General features: G+C 29.3%; 5 protein-coding genes across 14 annotated transcripts; 2 read left to right on the forward strand and 3 right to left on the reverse strand.

Annotated features, from left to right (window-relative positions):
• Positions 1-1,471: 1,471 nt before the first annotated feature.
• Positions 1,472-2,967, reverse strand: LOC116765510 (uncharacterized). Of its 2 annotated transcripts, none has more exons than XM_032654979.2 (3): positions 2,756-2,967; positions 2,325-2,460; positions 1,472-1,961 (listed from the first exon to the last, which is right to left on the reverse strand). In XM_032654979.2, exons 1-3 carry the CDS (start codon positions 2,838-2,840, stop codon positions 1,607-1,609), a joined length of 576 nt encoding a protein of 191 aa, XP_032510870.2. In that variant the 5' UTR covers positions 2,841-2,967; the 3' UTR covers positions 1,472-1,606. The 2 variants fall into 2 exon arrangements, with proteins under 2 accessions (XP_032510870.2, XP_032510869.2); XM_032654978.2 differs by having other exon boundaries at positions 2,325-2,475; positions 2,756-2,961.
• Positions 2,968-3,353: 386 nt separating this feature from the next.
• LOC116765516 (cuticle protein 10.9-like) lies at positions 3,354-6,390 on the reverse strand. The gene is made up of 3 exons (XM_032654984.2): positions 6,169-6,390; positions 4,003-4,111; positions 3,354-3,532 (listed from the first exon to the last, which is right to left on the reverse strand). Exons 1-3 carry the CDS (start codon positions 6,199-6,201, stop codon positions 3,354-3,356), a joined length of 321 nt encoding a protein of 106 aa, XP_032510875.2. The 5' UTR covers positions 6,202-6,390.
• Positions 6,391-8,205: 1,815 nt separating this feature from the next.
• On the reverse strand, positions 8,206-15,906 carry LOC116765517 (cuticle protein 19-like). 2 transcript variants are annotated; one of them, XM_061521967.1, is made up of 9 exons: positions 15,775-15,906; positions 15,156-15,352; positions 14,902-15,047; positions 11,575-11,667; positions 10,837-10,935; positions 10,509-10,631; positions 10,072-10,168; positions 9,781-9,893; positions 8,206-8,466 (listed from the first exon to the last, which is right to left on the reverse strand). In XM_061521967.1, the coding sequence occupies exons 5-9, from the start codon at positions 10,840-10,842 to the stop codon at positions 8,401-8,403; spliced, it is 405 nt and encodes a 134-aa protein (XP_061377951.1). In that variant the 5' UTR covers positions 10,843-10,935; positions 11,575-11,667; positions 14,902-15,047; positions 15,156-15,352; positions 15,775-15,906; the 3' UTR covers positions 8,206-8,400. The 2 variants fall into 2 exon arrangements, with proteins under 2 accessions (XP_061377951.1, XP_032510876.2); XM_032654985.2 differs by lacking the exon at positions 11,575-11,667 and having other exon boundaries at positions 14,931-15,047.
• On the forward strand, positions 15,708-20,503 carry LOC116765507 (band 7 protein AGAP004871-like). 4 transcript variants are annotated; one of them, XM_032654975.2, is made up of 8 exons: positions 15,875-15,932; positions 16,269-16,310; positions 16,578-16,678; positions 16,872-17,027; positions 19,019-19,116; positions 19,246-19,407; positions 19,761-19,926; positions 20,184-20,503. In XM_032654975.2, the coding sequence occupies exons 1-8, from the start codon at positions 15,875-15,877 to the stop codon at positions 20,316-20,318; spliced, it is 918 nt and encodes a 305-aa protein (XP_032510866.1). In that variant the 3' UTR covers positions 20,319-20,503. The 4 variants fall into 4 exon arrangements, with proteins under 4 accessions (XP_032510864.1, XP_032510862.1, XP_032510866.1 ...); XM_032654970.2 differs by lacking the exon at positions 15,875-15,932 and adding an exon at positions 16,064-16,198; XM_032654973.2 differs by lacking the exons at positions 15,875-15,932; positions 16,269-16,310 and adding an exon at positions 15,708-15,742.
• A 106-nt stretch (positions 20,504-20,609) lies between these two features.
• On the forward strand, positions 20,610-25,099 carry LOC116765506 (band 7 protein AGAP004871-like). 5 transcript variants are annotated; one of them, XR_009752738.1, is made up of 9 exons: positions 20,610-20,758; positions 20,837-20,931; positions 21,437-21,592; positions 21,717-21,814; positions 21,883-22,044; positions 22,213-22,378; positions 22,449-22,565; positions 22,817-22,948; positions 23,477-23,546. XR_009752738.1 is itself a non-coding variant. In XM_032654966.2 (8 exons), the coding sequence occupies exons 1-8, from the start codon at positions 22,541-22,543 to the stop codon at positions 25,017-25,019; spliced, it is 930 nt and encodes a 309-aa protein (XP_032510857.1). In that variant the 5' UTR covers positions 22,455-22,540; the 3' UTR covers positions 25,020-25,099. The 5 variants fall into 5 exon arrangements, 3 of the variants coding, with proteins under 3 accessions (XP_032510859.2, XP_032510857.1, XP_061377947.1); XR_009752737.1 differs by lacking the exon at positions 20,610-20,758 and having other exon boundaries at positions 20,775-20,931; XM_032654966.2 differs by lacking the exons at positions 20,610-20,758; positions 20,837-20,931; positions 21,437-21,592; ... (1 more) ...; positions 21,883-22,044; positions 22,213-22,378 and adding exons at positions 23,314-23,405; positions 23,702-23,799; positions 24,132-24,293; positions 24,573-24,738; positions 24,921-25,099 and having other exon boundaries at positions 22,455-22,565; positions 23,477-23,632.

Here is a 25,099-nt window from a genome sequence, read left to right on the forward strand (position 1 = left end):
AATGCAAGAAGTATAACTTACTATCAAGACAATAATACAGCAATATTTCCCTGCTTGATATTAAAAATAACTAAAAGTACATTATTACTTATTATTTAAAATATTCCACCATTGTCATATAATTGAGTTGAAACGTGGAAAGCGGTCAACACATTCTTACGTAAACGCTCCTCGCATCTTAGTGTCATAATGTAATAGGTTTCTGAATAATGCTGGTAATCCACTGGATAGTCTTAGGTTAGAAGATGCTGTGCGTTTGAAAAATGCGCTCATTTAGTTTAAATAGGATGTAAAAATAAATGACATCTTTAAAGTCGTATACAGAAAAACATGTAATATTTAAAGACTAACAATAAAACTACATACACATGTCAACTGGCAGTATACCTTTAAATTATGAATGATATTATTTTTAAACAATTCTTACTTTACTTGCTGTTACTTGCCCTTCGTATTGATATGTTTGGGTAAAATGTTATTAAAAGGTAAGCCGAATGAAAACTATGTCTGTATTTTATAACTGCCTATTATATATTCTAAAATATAAACTGTTTTATGATTAATATTTTTTTGCTTTTTAAAAATGAATTTATTATTATCTGTGACATTCAAAACATAGGTTTACGATATTTTTTATTTGCTTTTTTATATTTTATTATAACAATATTGGCGAAGGCAATGTAAAAAGTTGTCTCGTTACGTGACAATTTAAAATTTAAATTCAAATCCTATAATAAAGATTAAAATGCACTTTCGCTATAAATACATACAAGCATGAAATAGATCAGTCGTTTGTAAACACTAAGTTGATGCAAGACTTACTTTCTCGCATAATATAAATAAATATACTCAATGAAACAAAAAAAATAATTTATTTTTTGTTTCATTGTGTATATTCCTATCTATATGTTATAATCCTAAATTATTTAAACTCAAAATAAATTTGCATTTTTATTTGTTCAGTTTTCAGTTATTTCAGATTTCAGTTATTATAAACAATGATTAAACCTTCAACAAAAATGAACCATTGCCTAGTTGAGCTGTTAAATAAAATACTAAAATATTTTGTGTATCATATGATGTGTATTTTTGATATTCTAATTAATATTGTCGCAATACTTACTTTCAACCTAACAAATTATTTATCAATCGCTTCCGATACAATGCACGCACTAGTCCACTTATCGCGCGTCGCTCATGCGTAATTTCTCAATTGAGATTCTTCAGATCTATTGTCATTTAATACAACTAGCTCTTATATAATAAATTGTAACAACAATCGATATACCACAACTGTGTTATAAAATATACTTTTCCATTTAATTTAATAAATATAATAAGCAGATTAAATTTAAATTGAGAATTAAAGTGTCATCAAATAAAAGTAAATTTTCCATTTTCCCACATTTCAGATGTCACATTACATGTTCATTCATAAACCGTTATTCATTGAAACAAATAATTTAAATAATTTAAGAATGAAAAAAAAAAACATTTAATTACAAGTAACATATCCTTTTGTTTTATTTCAGACATCTTATATTTATAAAAATAAAAATAATTTTAGGTGAAATTAATAAAATGTATAATCTAATAAGAGACATTATTAAAATCGTTCGCAGAAAAAATTATTTTCTTCATCTGCCTTTCTCACTTTCCTCTTGGACTTATCTGTGTAAATTCGGATTTTTTCCTTGTTGCAATCTTGTGAAGGCCTAATGTCATTTTCTAAAAATATCTCGTAATCATCATTCTGCTTTTTAGGTTTCGAAGTTTCTTCGGGAACTGCGTTAATAACTTGAAATGGTGTATAGGACTTATTTTTTACAAAACTGTTACTAAGCAATGAATTTGCCTTGTTTATGGCCTCCTCATACGGTTCTGGTGGCACCTCCAAATTAATCGCCTCCTTTAAATTGTCTGGTTGTGATCCAAAAACTTTAACACTCTTCAGTTCGACACTAGAATAGAATTGTATCATTAAATCGTATCAATATCAACAAAGTCTAAAGTTCATAAAAGTATTTATTTATTTACACATACATGCATGTAAAAATACTCATCGCACAGATTTGATAAAAAGGGATAAAAATAAAATATATAATTAAAAAAATTATTTCATAAAACTGAAATCTGTGAACGATATCAACATGTAAAAAGTATTTTAATGTAAGAAACATCTTTGTGTTCATTCTTATACTATAAATAACTGTCAATAAGACATAATTGAAACTATTAATTGAAACTAATATAATTAATATGAATGTCAAAGCTTCTTAAAATGAGTGCAATAATAATACTATTGTAGTAAATCTTTATCTTACCCATAACTTGAACCATCAGCGTAATATCTGACGTGTATTGGATTGCCATCTTTATCTCTATAAGAGTATTTTCCCACAATAGTACCGTTAGGAAATTTCTTCTCGTTCTTCTGTACATGCGTTTTCTCTTCTTGTCCTTTCATTGGATAACCTATTATTATGATTATGGAATTACAAGTTCCTTGATATTAACTTATTTAAATTATTTTTTTTAAATAACTTCATAGAAGTTAGTTTTATTACTATGAACATTACAAAACTGTTGTTATTTTGTACTGACACAAAATGATTGAAAATCAGAGAAAAGAATTTTTTTTGTCTATACATCCACAATTCTAAGTATTTTTACATACAAATGGATATTATAAACTGACGCTAGATTACTTAATTTTATGCTTAATAAATTGAATCGCACAATAAATAAGTCATACCAAAAGCAGTATAGCAGGACATTAAGTAGGCCAGCAAAATCACCAAAGAAGTATACATTATTATTTTATTAAGACTGTTTAACATTCTATATAAACACAAAATAAATAGCTTTACCAAAACGTTCGTACAACGCACTCGTGACACTAGTCAATTATTTTTTAATTTCTTTTTTGTCATTATTACATACCAAGAAACCTCTTTAAATCAATACTAGTATTACAGATAAAAGATAAATAATTTAAAAAAATAATTATTATTTAAATAAAAATTATAATAAATTTTAACTTAATATCAAAATATTTTTGTATTATAGTTATAGCCTATAGAAAAAAGGCGGTTGCAGGATACTCGAAGGTTTTTCCGACTTTGACTGTTGTTTCTTTTTATTTGGTTTCCTGGGTCGGCTCCAAGTGATGGATGCCTCCGTTGACGTATTAATGTTTTCAGGTGTGCTTTGATAGTTCTGCTTTTTTGGTACGTCGTTCATTAATCTAAAATGTAATGAAAGACATATTCACATGTAAGTATTGGTTGAAATGAGCTTGGACTAGCTCCAAACATCCTTTTAGTTATAACTTAATTAAAACTGTACAGCATTTACCTGTATCCATATTCATCAGCAATATAGTTAAAACGGCGTGATCTCCCTTTGGGATCAATATATCCGTAGCTGCCGACGACTGTTCCATTTGGATACTTCTCCTCAGAACGAAATTGAGTGTTGCCAGTCTCTGGATCTAATACGTCATAACCAAAAGAGTACGTTCCTGGATGACCTATTGAGAATAATATTTATGGGAATTCCTCAATATTTAAAAACAATGTAATCATTAAAAGGTGTTTGCATAATTGATAAAACAATATCTACAGATAATGCCATAGCATTGGCAATTAGACGCATGATTTCAAACTAGCAACTTCTAGTCAATGTACTCAAAATGTACGTCTATATTATATTTATTCATGAACCATAAGAAGTCGTTACACTTAAAAAATAGATATGTTATAATTCTAAACAAAAGTGGGCGGCTCTTCAAGACAACCAGAACATGTACCAATAGACACTATTAAAGTAACATTTTACTATAACAGTTTTGGTAAACTTCCTATTATAAATGAAGTCTATAAAATCTAATCAATTTCGCAGATAAAGTACCTAAATAATATTTGACCATATCGCAAGCTTCCTTATACGTTGCTTATAACTTGATATTTTATCACTTGGATGTTTACTTTTGATACATACCTGCTACGTCTGTATAATAGTAACTTGGAGAATGAGCCGCTAAACTAAGCCTCTTCTGCCGAGGAGCTGGTGATGCTGGAGTCCATAACAAAGTTGTAAACAAAACCACCTATAATAGAAAAACAATTTAAATTAAGTCAAAACTTTGTATACTATTAACGTGTTTTTGTTATTATCAATTATATTGTATCATTATTTTTATTGTATTTTGTATTTGCGCGGACCAATACGCTCTTTTCTCTACCTTTCTAAAGGTCATCTGGCAGATGACATAATGAATATAGATCTCTTTGCATAAAGCTCGCTCTTTCAAAGGTAAATAATGGAAACTCATCTTATGGATTTAATAAAAGAAACGCAGTTTAAAAGATGGACATTTCGTTTAAATAGTGATATCATAAATTATAATTTATGGATTTTTTTAACTAATAACATTATATCTGTTAAAAATTTAACTTGCACCCAATACTTGAAATGTCTGATTGCAGAAAATACCTGGTCGACAGTAATTACAATAATGAATATTGTAACAATTAATATACTTTTTATAATTTATTAATATAAGAAGAATATAATGTTATATCTAATAGATATTATCTATGCAATGTTAGTAATAGTTTTGTCCATAGCTTCTTGCATAGATGGATTTATTTTTTTAATTATTTGTACTCTTTTCATTTTCTAAGTGAAAGATTAATTCGTATAGGCATAGAAATTTGTTACCCAACTGATATTTTACCTAAATACCATAACAAATACAAATCCAGTAAGATATTTTGAGATAAGACGAGAAACAATTATTCAATTAATGTAAGCTTTGATAATTTGATGAATTTTCCATTCCATTAATTACTGTATATTTAATTTCACTTATGAGGCTATTTATACTTAAAGTGTAGTGTAACATATCCATAACATCTGCGACAACGAGTGAAGCTGCAGTAAGCAATTGGTACTTTCTAATTGCTATAGCGTATACTGTGTAGTGTTTATCATCCTTACCACTAATCGCGAAACCCATTACATGAGATGGATCAACATGAACACCGGTCAATATCAACGTCACTGACTAATGTTATTCATTAATATCCCTCTACATATTGTGTGATACGCCTTCAGTTATTTATGACTTGAATGTATCATCTTATTCTGTATTTTTGCAAGTATAAGATACTGATATAAACTGATAGATACCTCCCTTTGACTCATCTACGACTTAAATCTTTGATTTATGAAATGCTGTTAGTATTATTTTTCATAATATTGAATCGAAAATTACTTTTACATAGTTTCGTAATAATATATATATAGTAGGCATATGAGCATATTAAAATATACGCTACAAACTAGGAAAATTTTAACTGATTTTGGCAAATAAACTTCGCTAGATTTGTCTTGCAATTTAAGTCTCATTGGGTTATTCTTACTTTTAAATTTTATGTTCCAGATGCTACACACAGTATTGTTTTTTTTGGGAACTCCTGTTGATAAGTTTACTTTTTTAAAGGTCCAGAGATAATTTCTTAAGCACTAAAAGATATTTTATTAGAATGGACTAAAACTCCGAAGTTAAAAATATAATCACAAAAAGATAAATTACCTACAAAAACAAGTGAGCTATGGGGACAGGATCTTAAAATCATTGTATATTTCTTGTGCTATATCTGTAATTTATTATTGTTTAGTGTGAACTATAATTTTTGTTGTAAGACATCACAAAACTCAGAACCCAGAATTCTTATAAGTTTTCGATCTTTTGAGAAATTTATTTCAGTTTATGATATAATTGCTTAGTTTAAGTAATTTATTTTTACACATAAATTTTCTTGTCAGCTTTTTATCACGTTTATCACTATTAATGTTAATTTTGTGATAAATATTAAATTGCAAGTGCCTCGGAAAAGTATAAGGCAATTATGTTGCACCGCAGGTAATTCTATATACGAATGACTTTTGTCCGTGTTATATAGCTTCCTCAAAATATTTTGTAACTTCAAAATAAATATTATTTATCAGAAGAAAAAATGTATAACTAAGCTTTTGTATTTATTATTTTTTGAGAGAGCACAAAAAAATTATATTATGTAAAAAAAAAAGTTAAATTTTTATTTTACTTTAAAAATATCTAATTTCGATTGAACATAGAATGACTTACATAAAACTTACCTTTATAAAAAAATCCATTTTGTCAAAACACATCAATGCACTAATAGGAAGTCATGTGTGCCTTCAGACGGACGACTCAAACATGCGTACGCTTTTAACGAACGACTCCTTTTAGGTGATTTAGTCGGCAAAAACAAGAGCCGATTTTCTGGGTTAAGGCGATTTCGTCCATATCCGCCCGCACTGATGTCATGTTAGCATAGGATAAGGAATATTATGTGGTGTTGAACTCTCTAAGGCCATTAGCGGCTGCAAGAAAACTTCTTCATTAGGAACTGTGAATTCTAACGTTTTTGATCATCAAATATTATTAATTGTGTGAACTGATTGATGACTCATACCAAATTTATCATGTAAAACACTAATACTTATTATATAGGCATTAACAAATAAATTTATTTAGTATTAAATATATTAGATATTAGTAAAGATTAAAAAAGTAGCAAACTATTCATCGTACAAACAAAATATTAATGTTCGAGTATCCAACGAGCCAAATAGTATAATTTTTGGATTCAAAAATAATTTTAAAGTATTTAAATTACAGTATTTTTCCTTTAAATGATAACGACACCCATACAATCATAAAATGCATGCATTCTTTAGTAATTTATATTCATAACATGAGTATTAACTTAATTCTGTAACATATTTAGCGTATTTTATTTTAAATGACATAAAATAGTCTTATTACCTTTCTCATTACCATTTTAAAACTTTTACAGCTCGTAAATTCAGTCGAAAATAGTAAAAAGTAATATCGTCAGTCTCCATACATGAATTAGACACTAAAAGCCCATTTAAATGAACATTTTTATTATAAGTGACTACTATAGAGGCTTTGATGTTGTCGACCAACAACGCCTACGACGCACTCATGAACAGAATAAATCGGATTCTATGGTCTTATATATTTACAGAAGACTTCATATAATACTGGCTATATTTAGCTGAATTCAGATATAAATAGATTGAAATTACTATTGTTCACTCCTGCCTCCTCTCCCCTTTTCCCTTTCGTCGTCATGTATACTAATATATGTTTGAAATTACGAAATGGAAAATACAAGCAAATGAGATGTCAAGGGCTGTTATGAAATGCATTAAATGAGTCAAAATGCATGCTATGACGTCATAACATTGTTAAAACATGTTAAAACATTGACTGTAATACTTTTAACGCATTATTCGTTTATTTACATAATATAGAGTATATAAATAGAAAAAAAACAATCACTCAATTGTTTTTACCGTATTTTCAACGATAAAAAATATTGGAAATTTTTTATCTTTTATTTAATTAATAAATCATTGATTGTTATCATTGAATCATTCGCGTATCGTGTTTTCTTATCCACATGACAATATTAAGAGATAAAGTCCTAAAATGGTACGAAGCAATAAAAAAACGCTACTTTACGACCAGGCTCCTACTATCGAAGTCGTAAAATATTGTAATCCATGTATAAAATATAACATGTTCAAAATATATTATGAGTTCTAACCATGAAAATAAAAGGAATGAATCGAATTTTTTTTTTTCAATAAAATTATTTTACATTAAGATTTTTTGACTAAGGATTATACTTAAGATCTTAACAAAAAATAAGAACAGAATATACCTACTACTTATAGTGATTGTTACTTTCAACCGATTACGAGATTTGGAATGATCTTTCTATTATATTATGTTACATAATTTGAACTTGATATTAGGTATAATCCAAACTTTTTTCTTACAACGCAATATCAATTTTTTTTTAACAGGCTATTTTAAATACAAAATGTTTTCTAAGCTTTAAAAGTTACATGAAGTAACTATACACTCGTATCAAAAGAATATCAAAGCTAAAGTGAAAGTCATTTAGAATCCTTTGAAAACATTAATTATATAGGGAAAATTTTTTGCAAAACAATTCATATCTAAATATCTAATTAATAATTAATTAATTACAATAATACATACAGGTTTATATACATATTTCTTTGTGAACTCTAAAATCAACTATTTTGAAGAATAAAACATAAAACTCAATTAAATATACAAAGTTTTATTGTGGTTTTATTATATTTTAAGATAACAAAAACATGTTTAATGGATTTTTTTTTAAATAACATTAAAACTTACTTGTACTTCAGATGCTACGATTATAGGAAGTTTCTTAATATGTTAACTAATTTATAAATATCATTGTTGCGAGTATATCTAGAGTTTTAACGTTGTATGTTAATCTAATGGTGTCCGTAAGAAGAGATGAGCACAGGCGCAGGGGCATAATGAGCCACAGGAGCATGTACCTGTAAAATATTAAATAACTTTTAAATATTTTGTAAAACTTTTAAGATTTACTTCTGTAATTCATAAAAGAAGCAAAAAAAAGCAATTAGTTTTTTTTTTATTTTACGTTCGTCTCTTTTTGCCTAATAGCTCTCAGAATTGTTTCTTCTCTGCGTCAAATTTTTCCAGCGTATTTTTTTCTTTCTAATATATTAAGTAAAATATAGTTGTGATTTATAACTAAGTTGTCAATGAGTAACTATCTCTCCTGAGATCAGCAATAAAAGTTTTTTTCACTACGTCTAAAGTATTTTTAAAAATGTTTAGTCAAGTCCTTATTTTAAAAAAAAGATAAAATGTAGGTATCAGATAAACGTACGTCAAAAAATCTCTAGTTCGAATGCAGAAAATTATACAAAAATTAATATAGCTAGTTCGGCATTCACGTTCAAACAAGATAGAGGTTATAAGATCACTGCGGTATTGGCTTTCATAGTTTACAAAAATTAATGATGTACAGCTCCTAAACTTAAAAAAAGATTCTTAAGAATTGTGTTGCTTTAATATTATTTTTTTCTTAAATTTAACCTCTTCTACATCAAAATAGAAAAATTTAAAATACAAATTTAAAACTTATCTGATTTCTTCATCAATACATTAAATATTATAAATTAAGTTAGATATTATATATGGAATCAATTTAGGAAAACCCACGCACAGATATAAAAATACAAATATTAAAATATATCTCCAGCGATGACAGAAACTTTTAACTAATTGCGAGTTTATAACAAATGTTATGGCCAAAAAATTGATGGGATCAATTAATTAAGAATTTGAAATATTGTTAGTAAAGTTTAACGGGTTATCTCGTTTCCTTATAAGCTCACACACCGTTAGCCTTGCGCAATGACCGGTGCAGGTAAAAGCGCGAAATATTGTTTTTTGTTAACAAGTTGACATTTCTATGATTTTTTTTTTATATTGTCATGACCCCGGTTGAATATTAACCACATATGCGGTCTTATATAACGTCTATCTAAGACAAAATAATGTTCGTCATCTACTTCTCTTACGCATGAATTTGAAAGAAATTATTAATAATTTTGTTAATTACTTTTATCTCATTGAATTTTTTTGTTTCTTAAATATTGTAACTGACCTCATTGATGTTTTTTATTATAGAAAAATGCCTCATTCATGGACGGATTCTGAACAAAAGATGTATGTAATTTTTAAATATAATATAACGATATATTAAGCGTATCCCAGAATGAGACCTTAGAAAAACACAAAATAAATTTAAAATATTATCAGTACATATTATAACTTACTGGATGTACAGCGTGGCCTGATCTCTGTACTACGGCGTTAAATCCAGTGTGATCGTCAGCCGTATAATGAACAGTGCGAGTGGTGCCGTCAGCTTCAACTAACGAGTAGCTACCTGTATTATTGAAAAATGTAATTTATAAAAGCGTTTATTAAGGTCGTGTAATCGTCTGTAACAATGAAGGAAACTAATTATCGAGTAACTTATCATTTTCATGAGCAATGTAGGTAGTAGTAGTGTCAAGATATATTAGACAACTTGAAAAAATAACCATTTTATTTGAACTCCTCACCTTTGACGACATCACCGTCCCTATGCTCCTCTTGACTTTTAATGTCTCCGGTGTGAGGGTCCTTGACTCCGTAGTTGAAAGTGTATTTTGGGTACGACTACAAATAAAATCTCAATTAATAATTTCTTTTCAAACAACTAGTTAATATATGATTATATTATGATGTTTATATTGATTTTGGTTTAGGTCTTTTTATGATATTTTATAGTCATCTTGGCATACTACTTTACATTTTATAGATACCCGACTATTTTCTAACGTCAATATTAATTACTTTATAAATGTGAAGCATCATAGTTTTTAAATTTCTATATTTTTTAGTATAACAAAAGAATGTAAATTTACAATTTATAAAAATAACTCGATGGATTATTAGCTTGTAATCAACATTGAAATAAAATATTTCGTTTACTTTCAAATAATTCATAAGTACTTACAACTGGCTCAGCATGGACTACTGGAGCATGAATGAGGGGTGCCTGAGAATAAACTTCTCCATATCCTCCCAATTGTACTGGAACAGCCAGCACCACACTCAAGCAGGACAGAAGCAAAAGGATCTGCCAAAAACATTAAATTTTTATAACTTTGAGATCCATCTCAACAATATAAAATAGGACAAAATCTCTCTTAATCCCAAGTACCCATTAAAATGATTCCCTATTAATAGTCCCAAAGGAAAATCACGACTTAAGAATTTGGAATCCGTTAAATAGTAATGTTGTAAGAAATTACTCATGTTATTTTATGTTATTAAATACTCACAAACATTGTATGTTTTCTGATCTACACTTGTTTGTCCCTAAACGGCGAGTCTTACGCTTATAAACGAAGAACCCCTCCACTCCGATACACCTGCACCTGCTTCCCAAGCATTACATTAGGAATTTTTGTAATTACTAAACTAATCGAATTTAATTTTTGCGACAAAATGTATTAATTGCATGCGTTAGTGTCAATATACATATGTGAACTGGTACATATGTAAATAACAAAAAAATATTTACAATAAAGCTTTATGTAAATACTTTTTATGTTCTTTCTCATTTTCGCAGTTAGATATTTAATGAATATTTATTGAACTTATAAGTTTGGATAGATAAATTGATTGGATTGTATTAATAAATATATATTTTTTTTTAAGAGTCATTATAAAAGCCGTAAAAAAATTTTATATCAATATGAGGACTATAGTTATACTTATTCATATAGACACAAAGATTGCTTGAAAAAAACTGTTACTATAACATAATTATTTTATTAATGCAAGTAAGTGCATCTCTAAATCTGATATTTAACAGCACATTACATACATGTATCGCACAGATTAGGAAAAGATAAAAAAAATCACCTTGCGCTGAATAGCAATTCTTTTTGTTCGAATCATATTGATTAAAAATACAGAGTTAATTGGAAAACTATGGATGTCTGGCATATTTATAGAACACGACTATTATATAAAACATACAAGCATTCTCCAAAGCAATCAAACAAAATACCCACCATTCCTATATTTTGAAATAAGCTTAACGTTATTATATATGACGAAACCTGGATTTGAAGCCAAATCGATGTTTAGGCTCTCTTCAGACCAACCTATAAGAAACTGTAGCTCAAAAGATATTTAGCCCAGTCATATTAGGTAAAAAAAGGGGTCAACCTCGGAATGAAAGATAATAAGCTGCAAATTGGTATGAACCTTTGTTTTGTCATTCTAAATGTTGTCTCAAAAGTCACAATCGTTATCGTGTCCGCGTCTCAAGATATTCAAGGTCAAAGGTCACAAAAATCGGTTTTTCGCGAATATCTGGCTTCCTATCGGTTAAATGAGATTTGCATTTATTATAAAAGTTGTAGGCTATAAAATTCCCTACAACTTTTGTTTTAACTTTTTTTTCATACGACCAACCGTTTTGAAGGTAGAGCGCGAAGAGTGCACATCGTACAGTCATATACGGCTTAATGCAAGGTCAAGCGTGAGTTATGGTTATCAGTACGTTATAAAGTCAATTATTTACTTGGAAATTATAAATATTAAACAATGCCTATTATTTATGTACTAACTATTAATTATTTATATTTAATTAAAGTAAGTAACTTGATTATTTATATATAATTATTCATATTTAACTATTTAAGTATAAAATATTATTAATTCTGGATTATATATTTTAGTTTTATTTTAAGTTAAAATGATAGTAAGAGTATATATTTTACACATATTTTTATTTATTATTAAATACGGCATAATATACATTTATCAAAATGTGAGTTCAAATATCAAAAGTATCTTTGTTGATTTTAATTGTAATGAAATTGGAAATGGAAGCTAATTATCTTCTTCTTGTTCGTCGTCTTCTTCTTCTTGTCGCTCAAAATGTTCGATTCATTGTCATCATCCTCATTATCTGTCATGTTCATCTCCAAACCTTCCAGAATATCGGGATCATATGTATTTTCTTCATCGGGATTACTTGGATACAGTGAAGCGTTGAGGCAAGCTTGTCCGTTGCACTGGCCGCAAGCTAAAGAACATTGTAGCCCTGATTTTCTGCATCCACAGCGGGAACCACAACCATTTTTGCAATTGCAAAATATTACGTTTAGTAGTTCGGCTGGTGCTGGAGGTAATAACGTTCGTATGGGCTCCAGGATTTCATTTTCAAGCATCCAGCCCCATTCTTGAGGTTCTAAGTCCTTCCTTAACCACGTTTGAATCTGGTAGTAGACACGTTTTATGTGTTGATGAGCTGCTACACTTGTTGGTGGAAGTGTTGACAGTTGTACAGGTTTATTTAGTTTTGTAAATTTGATGAATTGCGTGTAGCGGAAATGATCAATGTTGTCCTCAGATTTTGGAGCATTATAAAATGCCAACAAGATGAGCACTCCATTTTCTAATAATGTTTGTTTTGGGCAGTTTTCTTGTTGAAATACTTCCACCAGTTTATCTAAATCAGGAATTTTTTCCAATGCTCTAGTAACAGTTTTTTTTTCCTTTTTGCATTAGGCCGTATATGACTGTACGATGTGCACTCTTCGCGCTCTACCTTCAAAACGGTTGGTCGTATGAAAAAAAAGTTAAAACAAAAGTTGTAGGGAATTTTATAGCCTACAACTTTTATAATAAATGCAAATCTCATTTAACCGATAGGAAGCCAGATATTCGCGAAAAACCGATTTTTGTGACCTTTGACCTTGAATATCTTGAGACGCGGACACGATAACGATTGTGACTTTTGAGACAACATTTAGAATGACAAAACAAAGGTTCATACCAATTTGCAGCTTATTATCTTTCATTCCGAGGTGAAAGCCCTAATATGACTGGGCTAATTTTCATTTTGTAGATTAAGACAATATTGATATTGGAAACATAATTTCATAAATTGAATATGGAAGAAAACTATCTATATCTTTTGACAAAAAACAAAATTAAATTGAAATTATAAAAATTACCCACGTAAATTTATTTCAGAGCTTCATAAATAAAATAACAGGTTATTTATACAAAAGCGTTTAAATCTAACAAAACAGTGGTAGTTTTCAGTGAAATAGATATATTAAATAAATTTAGTATACCTAAGAAATTACAAAATATCTTCAATATTACTAAGGATTAAAACTCCCACTTGTAATAACAATCGCCTTAATGCAGCTCAGACGTAGCTTTCTAATACAGAGATTTCAAAGAAAATTATGTTGTTATATAGAGTATATTTGGAGTGATCGACCAACTAAATGTTCAATAGAATTCCTAAAATAAAGAGAACATTTAATATTCCCATACCGTCAAAACAAAGCCTTTGTTACTTTTATAATATGCTGCTAATAATGTTATGTATAAAAAAGTAACGTCCTCAAACATCTTGCATTATAAATGAAACAGAACTTACATTTTATGGGACAATTTTTTTTTAAATATTATAACCCTCTTTAAGATCCAATTTTCCAGAAATACATCTCAATATGTTTGAACAGAATTAATGTATTGATTTTTTTGGCTTATCCAGGACATACAACCCAACGAATAGATTGACTATCAGGTATTCAGCCAAAATATAAACTTTTAATATTAATTAAGCTGGTCCTGCACACTATTTCTTGCCAAAAATCATCTTCCTTGATTTGAAAAATTTATACGAAAAGCATAAAACAAATAATGATTTTTGAACATTAAAAGCTCTGTCTAGTACAGACTCAAATTACTCAACACAGCACACATTAGTCTATACCCCATTTCTATAAGTAAGCCAACAAATTCTATAAACTAGTCCGTGTTATTTCAACTTTCTCTATTTACCGTGTCATATTGCCCCAGTTTTGAACTTACCAACAAGTAACTTATACATTATCACAATTAATTTCGAGTTTATGACAAAAAAATACGGGCGTGGATATATCAGTTGCAAAATATCAACCAGATAAGTAACATTACTAGCAACTTTAAGAGATATTTTCTACGAGAAACTATAACTGTTATGGCGTGAGCAGAAAGGATTTTATCCGAATATTTTTATTAGCTGCATTTTATAACTGAAGTCAGAAGTAAAAGACAATTTTAACAATCTCATCTTTAGATTAAAATCTCCGATATTATATGTTAAATATATTGTAATTTTATTATCATTTTTATTTCATATTAAAATATATAAAAAGTTAATTAATCTTTGTGAATTCTCACCCACGTCAATATTTTTTTTTAATAAATTGTTTACCTATATAAAGTAACATTTCTTTAATATGTTAAATTTGTCAATTATCTGAGCATTCCATTAACTTGGTCGGTTTCAAACTCAGTTCATACACAAATAAATGATAATTTGGTACCTAGGTGTATACGATGTATTGATGAATACCTCTATAATTATATTGCATATTATTCAAACACATGAACGGGGCTATAGATCTTAGAGGCAAAATGGTGTTAATAGCTGCAGTACTTGGAAGACGCATACGTACTGGCCACTGGCAAACTGCAAATAAATGATTCTACGTAAAGATCAAATTTAAATATTTAAAGAAAACTGGTTATTAGTCGGCTATTTTGAAATTTTAATACATCGCAAGGAAATATGACTTACAATGTATGTATGTTTAAAGATCTTTAGCATTACAGACGAAAATGCATTCTGGTTAACACACTGTTGAATGCGCTTGAGTTTTGTTCCACTTCAACCGTTTAGTGTTATCACAAATGCACCATCATACATTAGTTAGGAATATAAATTTATAACATATATTGACATTTACGAGCGTCTTATAATGCAAACATCTGTTTCTGAAACAACGGAAGTCTCATCAGTAAAAAGATAATAACACAGTATTTTATTTCCTAGTATATCATGTTTCACAATAACAATATGTAAATTTTTTTACAAAAGGAACATTATCAATTTCGTAATCGTAAAAAAAAACATTATTACTTCATACTGTTAAGAGAATGTTTTGTTGTTCTCTAACCTCAACCTAAAACACTGTTAGGAAAACAGGTTAATTTTTCACCTCTTCACCTTGTGTTATAATGAATTACAATTTAAACAAACGATCTAATATTAGTAGTTATTATCTAAACATCCTCGTATATTGATAGGAAACGTTTCCAAGTGTGAAGCCATCAAATTGGAACATCAGCGTCCAGTGTGCGGTTGTCCGTTCGTCGATATGGAAAGTGCGTTATTTGTTTATTTTCATCAAACTGACCACCGATCACCTTAGTACCAAAAAAGACATCGACTATAACACAACCACCCCTTCTGATTGTAATCGGTCAATGTGCTTCTGATTGCGCTGTAGCTGCCACATGGATTTTGGTTGTCTCGACAAGGATTCAGGCGAAGTGGAGTGCTACCTAGAAATACGTAAATAAATTTATTGTAAACGAACACATTCAGATAACGTTTATTTCAGAACGCATTGTAATTGATATTTTTAGTTTGATCCGTGGTGGTTTTTGGGTCGCGTAAACATGCGTCCGCCCCTGACAGTAAGTTAGTCGGTATGTCAACGGAAAGCAGTGAATGCTAACGCGATGAGCGATTAATTTATTTAAAATTTACAATATAATTTTGTATAATGAACGCAGAAACGAGAACAGTGAGCACTAGACGCGATAACGTACCTAGTCGTAAGTGATTGAATTAGTGCAGAAATTTGCGTGATGTATTAGAAATTTATTAATGGTATCAACTTTTTAGATTGTGATACGGATATGACATGCGCTATTACTATTCAAATGTGTAAGTACTAATTCGGGACTACCGGGTCGTTAGAAAGTGGTTTAGCTGAGTTTTTTTTTACTTTTATTGACGACATATCAAAGGTCAAAGAGTTTGTTATACATATCTTCTATTGATATCAAAAGTATTTATAAAACGCGATTGTTTACCTCAAGTATTAATCATGATTGTTTATTATGAACATCAAACAAGACTTGAGATTTATTACAATCTTCTATAATATTAATGGGTTAAGCGATCATTTTAAAAAATATAAATATTTTTCAGCAAACCCAGAAGCTGTGGGATGTGTGGAGAGATTTGCAACATTTCTGTCATTTCTTCTTGTCATTATCACTTTCCCGTTTTCGTTATTCGAATGTTTTAAGGTAAATTAATATAATTATGCAATTTTTATTTTATTTACAAGTGGCTTAACTGCTAATCCAGTAGTAGTGTTGAGTTGGCAACTTGTACGGGTTCCATGTATACAGTTAATATAATATATGACATTAAATTTTGTCAAATTCCCTTTTACATATGTGGTTCTATAAAAACCTTAATAATTTCTATATATCTTAGGTCGTCCAAGAGTTTGAACGCGCTGTGATTTTTCGTCTCGGTCGAGTTAGAAAAGGCGGTGCAAGAGGACCCGGTTTATTTTTTGTACTACCATGTATTGATACATACAGGAAGGTAGACTTAAGGACCGTGTCATTTGATGTACCGCCTCAAGAGGTACGTTAGAAGTTTGGAATAACTATGTTGAACAATTCTTCTTGCCTCTCTCTCTCTCTCTCTCTCTTTATCATTATAAGATTTTTTTTTATATATGTAATCTGATTTTATTGACATCTAATAAGTTACAAATAGAACCACTTTCGCTTAAAAGCACCAGTGTAAGATAATTCTATACTTATATACAGATTAGCCTACAAGCACTAATTTTGCTTCGAAACTCTTAACCGGTTAATACATATTCGTGTAACATAGTAATTACAATGACAATGGAACGTGCAGACATTCACGCATACAGTTTTGTTATTTTGTATCATCTTCCTCGCTTATTTCTGATATTCATGTTTAAATATTGCTTAAAGATTACAAGAAAACAATAAATAAATTTAGAGATCATCTCCTCTTACGAAGTATGTTTCCTAAAGCCGAGATATCCATTTATCGCATAATGTATGAAGCCCAATGTGCAAATAAAGTAGTAGGAACAGACAAAATACATTTATTACATAATTGGGATATTCAAAGCTCTTATTAACCTAAAACATTTTTGATATTATTTGTTAATAACTTGTGGTTTTGGGATTTTTTAATTTCCTATTGACTTTTGTCCCTTTAATGCTTTTTTAATGATTTTCGAATATAATTCAGTATTAACTTACAAATATTCTATATCTAAGTTACCATTTTAGTGTACATCGAAAAAAATTATACACATTTTTCTAAAACACTTTTATAAATTGAAGTTGCAACGTCATAGTCGTGCTCGCAAACATTTTTTATTATAAAATAAGAAGGAAAAATTTATAAAGCGAGGCCTATAGGGACGGATAAACGCAAACTTTAAAAAAGATGAATTCAAATGTTCCGTACTATTATAACAGAATCTATTTACTTCAATGTCTATAATTGCGTGCGTCAGTACTTTACGCTATTTAGTATTTATCACAATAAAATACCTTACATATAAACACGAGAAAACAGATGGCCGGTAAAAATGTTTGGTCGGCATTGGTATCGAAACTATTAACCCGAATGCTGTTTTCAGCTGTTCCGCTAATTGATGAATCATAAACTATCAAAGTTTTACGACTCACAAACAATCGCTTCACGTACTAGTATACCAGTTGTCTAAACTATTACAACTCATTATTTGTTCCAATAATACAATGTCCGCCATCAGAATCATTGAATTCTATATTATTACAATGTTATATTATCAGGGTTAGTAATATAGTGCGAGGGTTAGTACTAAAATTATGGAGACACTATTGTTATTATGACATTATAAAAACGCTGAACATGTCGTTATACTTAATAAAATCAAGGCTACGAATTAAAAGACGGAAAGATTTTAATGTATCATCACAATTTATTTAAATACCTAATATTTCGTTTTGCGGATTAAAAATTTTTTTCTTTATTATTTGGGTAAGGGTCTACAGTTTCCATTAATGGAATCATTAATAAAGATAACGTATATAAAGTGATGACAAACCTATTTATTATCTCTTATTATGTCCCTCTCATAAACATTCATAAATTCAGTTTATTACACTCCAATACACTTAAAATTAGTAATTTTCATATTGTTTCCTCGGCTTAGGAAAATGGGGATAGTAAATATTAATTCAAAATTCACATTTTGAGAATATTTATTCTCTACACTATCTTTACAAAATATTAATGTTATACTTAATTCTTACTTTGTTTCCTCACTTCCATTCCAAAATAAATAAAAGGAAGACAAACGCCTTTGGCTATTGTATTAGTCAAGTCGAATTTCTCCCTCTAAAGCAATTGCTACTCAAAAAGTTTACTTATATACGTACGTACAAAACTATAAAAAAAATCTTTTCAGTAAATATAGTTTTATTATTTTCTTTAATGAATCAGTAGTACATTTATTTTTGTTTATACACATATGCAATATTTACACGAACCTGATAATTGTAAACCTGTGTAAATAATTTAACGCCTTTGCATTTTTCCAGGTATTAACCAGAGATTCAGTGACCGTTGCTGTGGATGCAGTAGTTTATTACAGGATAAAAGAACCTCTTAATGCTGTAGTTCGGGTAGCTGACTACAGGTACATAATAAATCTAACACTTAAAAATAAACCACAAAATATATTACTGTGATGAAGTGCCATAACAAAGTATTTATGTATAAAATATATAAGCAGTTATATATCAATATATGTATTTAAAAACTTCAGTGCATCAACCCGTTTGCTCGCCGCCACTACATTAAGAAATGTGCTGGGTATGCGTGACCTGGCTCAGCTATTGTCTGACCGAGAAGCTATCAGTCATATGATGCAAGCCAATTTGGATGTAGCAACGGATCCTTGGGGAGTAGAAGTAGAGAGAGTGGAGATGTAAGTTTAATAAAATTTTCTTATATTGCTAGTTACTTTTTAATTTAATACTACTCTGAAATATTATTTTTTTGGGATTACTACAGGTAGTTTATTATTTTAAAAACTACATAATCTCGACGTTTCGGTTACTTAGCAGTAACCGTGATCACATCTCGTCTACCCGTGATCCGAAATCCGAAATCCGTAATCCGAAAAATATAAGTTTCATTTTAATGAATACTCGCGAAAGTCTTAGATCTCATTAAGTATTTATAAAATTCATAGACCTCACCTGTTGGTGCAGTAGCCTAGTAGAAACAATAGAACATTTCTTGAACCGTAAGCAGGCTTTATTTTTGTTTTATTTTCAGTAAGGACGTTCGCTTACCAGTACAGTTACAAAGAGCAATGGCAGCTGAAGCTGAAGCTGATCGCGAAGCTCGTGCTAAAATCATAGCCGCAGAGGGAGAGATCAAGGCGTCAATTGCCTTGAAGGAAGCCTCGTTAGTTATGATTGACAATCCTATGGCGCTACAAGTAAGATCATTTTTATATTCTCTCACAGGTTTGTAAAAAGCTTTCAAACATTTAGGCAACGATATTCATAATAACATTATGCAAGTCAACATGATGTGGATTTTTATTAATGGGATTTCATCCAAGATTAATCTTTAAAGAATTGAAAATACCTCTTGATTTGAAGAAAGGTCGACAGCAACCAAATCAATTTTATTTCAAGCACTATCTCTACACAATTTACTCTTATTATTCATTAATATAATTTTCCATTTCAGTTGCGTTACCTCCAGTCATTAAACACGATATCAGCTGAGAAGAATTCAACTATAATATTTCCTTTTCCAATGGATTTCCTTAAAACTTTTATGCCGTGTCCTGGTACTAGCATACAGTCACCACTGCCTATTTAGTTAAAGATTCTATTACAAAATTAAAATTGATTTCTTTAGAAAGATTTCTGACAAATTTAAATCAACAGAATAAAAATCTCTATTTATTACAATGTAACTTTGAAATAGCATCCTTCTTTTTCTGTTAATGTTATTTATATATGTCTAACAGTAAAAAAGCTATTCTAGTCGTATACATATCTTTATAATGTACCCTAGTCAAAAAATTATTGTTTTTTTTTACAAAATATATTTTAAAAGAGATATTCAGACTTTTTGTAATACTATTCTCCGTATAAAATAAAAAATGATAGATATTATAAAGAATGAAATGAATAGATCTGTTTACAAAATAGATATTGTCATAGCGACAGGTTCAAAGTTTGTTTGTTTGTAATTTATTGCATTTGTATATGTTTTAAAATAAATGATAATGAAACAAAATTCAGCAGTCGTGATGAGTAAGTTTAATAATTCGATTAAGACTTCATTTATGATATATTTAAAACACATTTCTTTTTTATTTTCTTTTTTTGTAGACGAAGAAAAGGAACCGCTAGCTGAAAAGATTTTTCTCATAATAGCTATATTAATGGTTATATTATTTCCTCCTTCCTTGATTTGTTGTTTTAGGGTAAGATTTGTTTTAAATGATTTAACTTTTTGGTCTTAATGGATTCAAAATAAACCTACTATTTTGAAGGAAATTCAGAATATTTTTTTATTTTATACTTTATAATGCAAAGATGGTTAAAAACATTTTGATTTAGGCCGAACATTCTAAATACTTTCTATAGAAATTAAAAAAAAAAATCTTTATTGATTAGTTTGTATTAATAATTTTCTTATGATTTTAGCAAAGCTAGAGTAAAGACTGTTATGATGGGCTCTTGTTAAAGTAGAGTAAAGATTTCACTTCGAACGTCTTATCTGTTTTGAAAAGATAAATTGTTACTTTTATATAAAAAAAAAAAACATTACAAAGCTTAACTTGGGGACACAATAATTACCTTTCAAGTTTCAACACATCTTTTATCTTTAGTTGCGCTTACCGAATCAGGCTATTATTCCACTTGTTCTTCTGCTAAGTAAAACTTCGATAGAAAATTTTATTATCTTTTATTGTTGTTATCAATCAGGTTGTAAATCAGTACAAAAGAGCAGTTATTTTACGTTTTGGACGAGTTCGTCGCGATTCACCCGCCGGGCCTGGTATCATTTGGGTGGTTCCGTGCACTGATATAGTTTCACTCATCGACATCAGAACCCAATCTTTCAACTTACTGCCTCAAGAGGTATTTTATCATTCCTGCACTAGTTTTGTTTCACATATGATTCATCCATTTGAATACCTACTGTACTTGGCTGTGTTCTGTTTATAAAATATGGATATGGATTGTGAAACATGCTTTTCCTTAGGTACTAACAAAAGACTCTGTTACTGTCACAGTCGACGCCGTGGTATATTTTCATGTTATAAATCCATTGAACTGCTTGCTCAACGTCCATTCACACAAGTAAGTAGTTTCAATTTATCAATCTATTATTGTTTTTTTTTTTTCAATATCATAAATTATTATTGCAGGCGTGCAACCGAATTGCTCGCTATAGCAATTTTAAGAAATATTTTGGGACAATATACACTGACAGATCTGCTTACAAATCGTGTAGCAATCAGTCAAGCGGTTAGTGAAGAAATTGATAAAGGAACAGCTGAGTGGGGCGTTCAAGTGGAACGCGTGGAAATGTAATAACATTAAGATTTTATATGACCTTGATTTCTCTCTTTATTCATAATAATTTCTTATGTCCTCAAAAATATAGAATCGATTTAACTACCTAGAATCAAATTTAAAAAAAAATATAAAAAAAAGTAAAATTCGAAAGATAAACATGTAACAAAACTTTTACATAGAAAAAATGTGGTTCTGCCGTACGAACTGCAAAAGGCAATGGCAGCAGAGGCTGAAGGAACTCGAATAGCAAAAGCTAAGATTATAGAAGCAGAAGGTGAAATCAAAGCTGCAGAAAACCTTAGAGACGCGGCCAAAATTATGATGGAGAAACCAAAAACTATACTAGTAATCAAATTTATTCCTAGTAATATTATGTAAAAACTTTTTTTTTAACTAACGACTGTAAATTTTTCAGTTAAGATACTTACAAACTCTGAACACCATTGCATCCCAACAGAGTACATCAATATTTTTTCCTTTTCCTATCGATATCCCAAGTAACCATTAATGTATCACAATGGTAAATTTAAAGGTAATTTTATATTATTTTTGTACAAATAACATATCTTAACAAGAAATCAAAAAGCAAAAGTATTATTTTCGAATATAAAATTTTATTTATCAATTTCCACTTCAGCAAAGGATATTTTTTTAATATTTTATCTTTTTGCTAGCGAACTTTCTAGAAATGTCTATGAAATATTAAAAATATAATTTGACACAACGTTTCAATAAGTATAAATTTTTGCTATAATAAATTTATACTTGCCCTAATGGAAAAAGGTAAACTAAATATAAAGGCCAGCCAAGAAACCAAAACGAAACAAGATTCTTCAAAGTCTCATTCACAAATAAACATGTTACCAGAAGACACCAATAATAATATTAGAAGTGTGCAACACAATATCACGAAAGGTAAAAAATGTAGTATTATTAATATTTTATAGAAGTAGTAACTGATTATTTAAAAACTGGAAGATCCTTATTAGTTATTTATTTCTTCATGAGGAAATTATTCAGGAGGATAGATCTGAAGAGGAGATATGAAGTTAGATCATAGGAAACAAATATGTTCTTGAAGACTTTTTTTTTATTACAAATTAGTGATCATTTGATTTATGGCTTATTTTAGTTTAGATTTATAGCTCTCTTAGACTAAATTTTTTCGAATTTACTGACAATATTTTACTGCGACTCATGTCAAAAAAGTAACTACCAATTTGAGATACAAATAAAGTAATTCAAAAAGAATATAATAACCTACTTTCTTATTTTTTTAGAAAAGGACAATTTCATTGAGAAACTCTTGGTAGTAATATCAATAATTTTTGCTATATTATTGTTTCCCCTGTCGCTCCTCGTTATATTTTTGGTAGGTACAATACTCACATCTCACACTAGTCAAGATTATAATTTCGTTAAATAATTTCAACAAACTTTCAGGTTGTCCGACAATTTGAAAAAGCTGTTATTCTCAGAAACGGAAAGATACATAAAAACCAACCTTTTGGTCCCGGTCTGGTTTTTTATCTTCCATGCGTAGATGCCGTACATTTTATTGATTTAAGAACTGTCTGTTACGAAGTTCCACATCAAGATGTATTAATTTTATTATTGCATCTTTCTTCTTATATGTCTAAATATAATAAATAAAAAAATAACTTTCAGGCATTAACTAAAGACTCACTGACTGTTTCTGTTGACGCTGTTGTTTTTTACAAAATAGTTGATCCCGTGCTTGCCGTAATTGGGGTAACCGACTACAAGTAAGATAGGATTTTGTTTGTTTACTTTGAAAAAATACATATCCTAACTTTAGAAATTAAAAAAAGTAGGAGTTAAAAAATTACTATTTATAATAAATAAAATTGTCACTATTTCAACCTTTATAACCGTTTTGTTTTCTATTTGGTAATAAAAATGAAGAGTAGCTACTAGTATTAGTGATGTAATTGATGTATGTATGTATACCTTAATAATAGTCGCCCGAACTCTGAAGAAAACACAAAACAAGACCGATAATAAGTATTAACTTAATTATGTTGTTTATATTATGTTCTAAGTGTACAATAATTAAATAATTGTGTTATATCTTTAGAGTATCCACACACTTTCTAGCTGCCACAACATTACGTAATGCCCTTGGAACGAGAAAACTCGCGGAATTGTTGGCAAGCCGTCCTGATGTCAGTCAGCAAGTATTCAATCTAATGAAGAATATTACGGTAGCCTGGGGAATCAAAATCGTTAGAGTAGAGATGTAATTTTCCTTAATAACGATATTGAATAAACTATATTTTTATTTCGGTATAGGTACACACTTGCAAAACCATAAATCTTGAAACCAGTGTACCTTTAGGTTAACTACGACAATGCTTCTCAATACGCCAATAATACTTACTTATGTCATAAGCCTTAACTCTGTAAATCAACAGGTGATTCTAGTAAAAAAAATGTAAGAAAAGTAAATTGAGAAATATGATATTCATATTATTCAGACCATTAGATGTGCCCACAATGCAATATTTTATTTATTTAGAAAAGACATAAGTCTACCGCTGCAATTGCAAAAAGCGATGGCGGCTGAAGCTGAGTCGACGAGATTGGCAAATGCTAAAATAATTGTTGCAAAATCAGAAATCGAAGCAACCAAAAGCCTTCAACTAGCTACAGACATTTTAATGGATAATCCAATGTGCATGCAAGTTAGTTTCTAAATAATTGAATTCAAATTATTACTATAAATAACTAAAGGACGAGAGGTTAAATCTTGATAGATAAATAACTTACATCCCTTAATTAAATAACTAAGAAGAGCCCTTAACCGTGAAAATTTAAATAATTTATGTAAATTTAATACCCACAATTACTGTACGATTTTTTTCAGCTCAGATATTTGCAATCGCTCAACATGATCGCTGGTGAGAAAACACATACAATTGTGTTCCCGTTTTCTGTTGACGTTATTAATAAAATAACAAGTTAATGACTATTTTTATTTTGTAATGTATTTATGATATTGTTGTCTTTTTAATTTTTGTTAATTCAATACAAGGTTAATATACA

Source organism: Danaus plexippus, chromosome 11 (assembly GCF_018135715.1).
Source record: "Danaus plexippus chromosome 11, MEX_DaPlex, whole genome shotgun sequence".
NCBI classification, from domain to species: Eukaryota; Metazoa; Arthropoda; class Insecta; order Lepidoptera; family Nymphalidae; genus Danaus; species Danaus plexippus.

What these genes read in the sequence shown, in the direction of transcription:
- LOC116765510 (XM_032654978.2), bottom strand. Translation starts at nt 2,840, where the DNA reads ATGTTAAACAGTCTTAATAAAATAATAATGTATACTTCTTTGGTGATT. An exon ending in GTCCTGCTATACTGCTTTTG is followed by an intron (nt 2,476 to 2,755) that starts GTATGACTTATT and finishes TCATAATAATAG; the next exon opens with GTTATCCAATGAAAGGACAA. An exon ending in GCTGATGGTTCAAGTTATGG is followed by an intron (nt 1,962 to 2,324) that starts GTAAGATAAAGA and finishes ATTCTATTCTAG; the next exon opens with TGTCGAACTGAAGAGTGTTA.
- LOC116765516 (XM_032654984.2), bottom strand. Translation starts at nt 6,201, where the DNA reads ATGTGTTTTGACAAAATGGATTTTTTTATAAAG. An exon ending in AAATGGATTTTTTTATAAAG is followed by an intron (nt 4,112 to 6,168) that starts GTAAGTTTTATG and finishes TTTCTATTATAG; the next exon opens with GTGGTTTTGTTTACAACTTT. An exon ending in CTATTATACAGACGTAGCAG is followed by an intron (nt 3,533 to 4,002) that starts GTATGTATCAAA and finishes TATTCTCAATAG; the next exon opens with GTCATCCAGGAACGTACTCT.
- LOC116765517 (XM_032654985.2), bottom strand. An exon ending in TAGTCCATGCTGAGCCAGTT is followed by an intron (nt 10,169 to 10,508) that starts GTAAGTACTTAT and finishes TTTTATTTGTAG; the next exon opens with TCGTACCCAAAATACACTTT. An exon ending in GGACGGTGATGTCGTCAAAG is followed by an intron (nt 9,894 to 10,071) that starts GTGAGGAGTTCA and finishes TCAATAATACAG; the next exon opens with GTAGCTACTCGTTAGTTGAA.
- LOC116765507 (XM_032654975.2), top strand. Translation starts at nt 15,875, where the DNA reads ATGGATTTTGGTTGTCTCGACAAGGATTCAGGCGAAGTGGAGTGCTAC. An exon ending in GGAGTGCTACCTAGAAATAC is followed by an intron (nt 15,933 to 16,268) that starts GTAAATAAATTT and finishes TCAACTTTTTAG; the next exon opens with ATTGTGATACGGATATGACA. An exon ending in GTTCGGGTAGCTGACTACAG is followed by an intron (nt 19,117 to 19,245) that starts GTACATAATAAA and finishes TAAAAACTTCAG; the next exon opens with TGCATCAACCCGTTTGCTCG.
- LOC116765506 (XM_032654966.2), top strand. Translation starts at nt 22,541, where the DNA reads ATGTATCACAATGGTAAATTTAAAG. An exon ending in ACGAAGTTCCACATCAAGAT is followed by an intron (nt 23,633 to 23,701) that starts GTATTAATTTTA and finishes AATAACTTTCAG; the next exon opens with GCATTAACTAAAGACTCACT. An exon ending in AAAATCGTTAGAGTAGAGAT is followed by an intron (nt 24,294 to 24,572) that starts GTAATTTTCCTT and finishes TTATTTATTTAG; the next exon opens with AAAAGACATAAGTCTACCGC.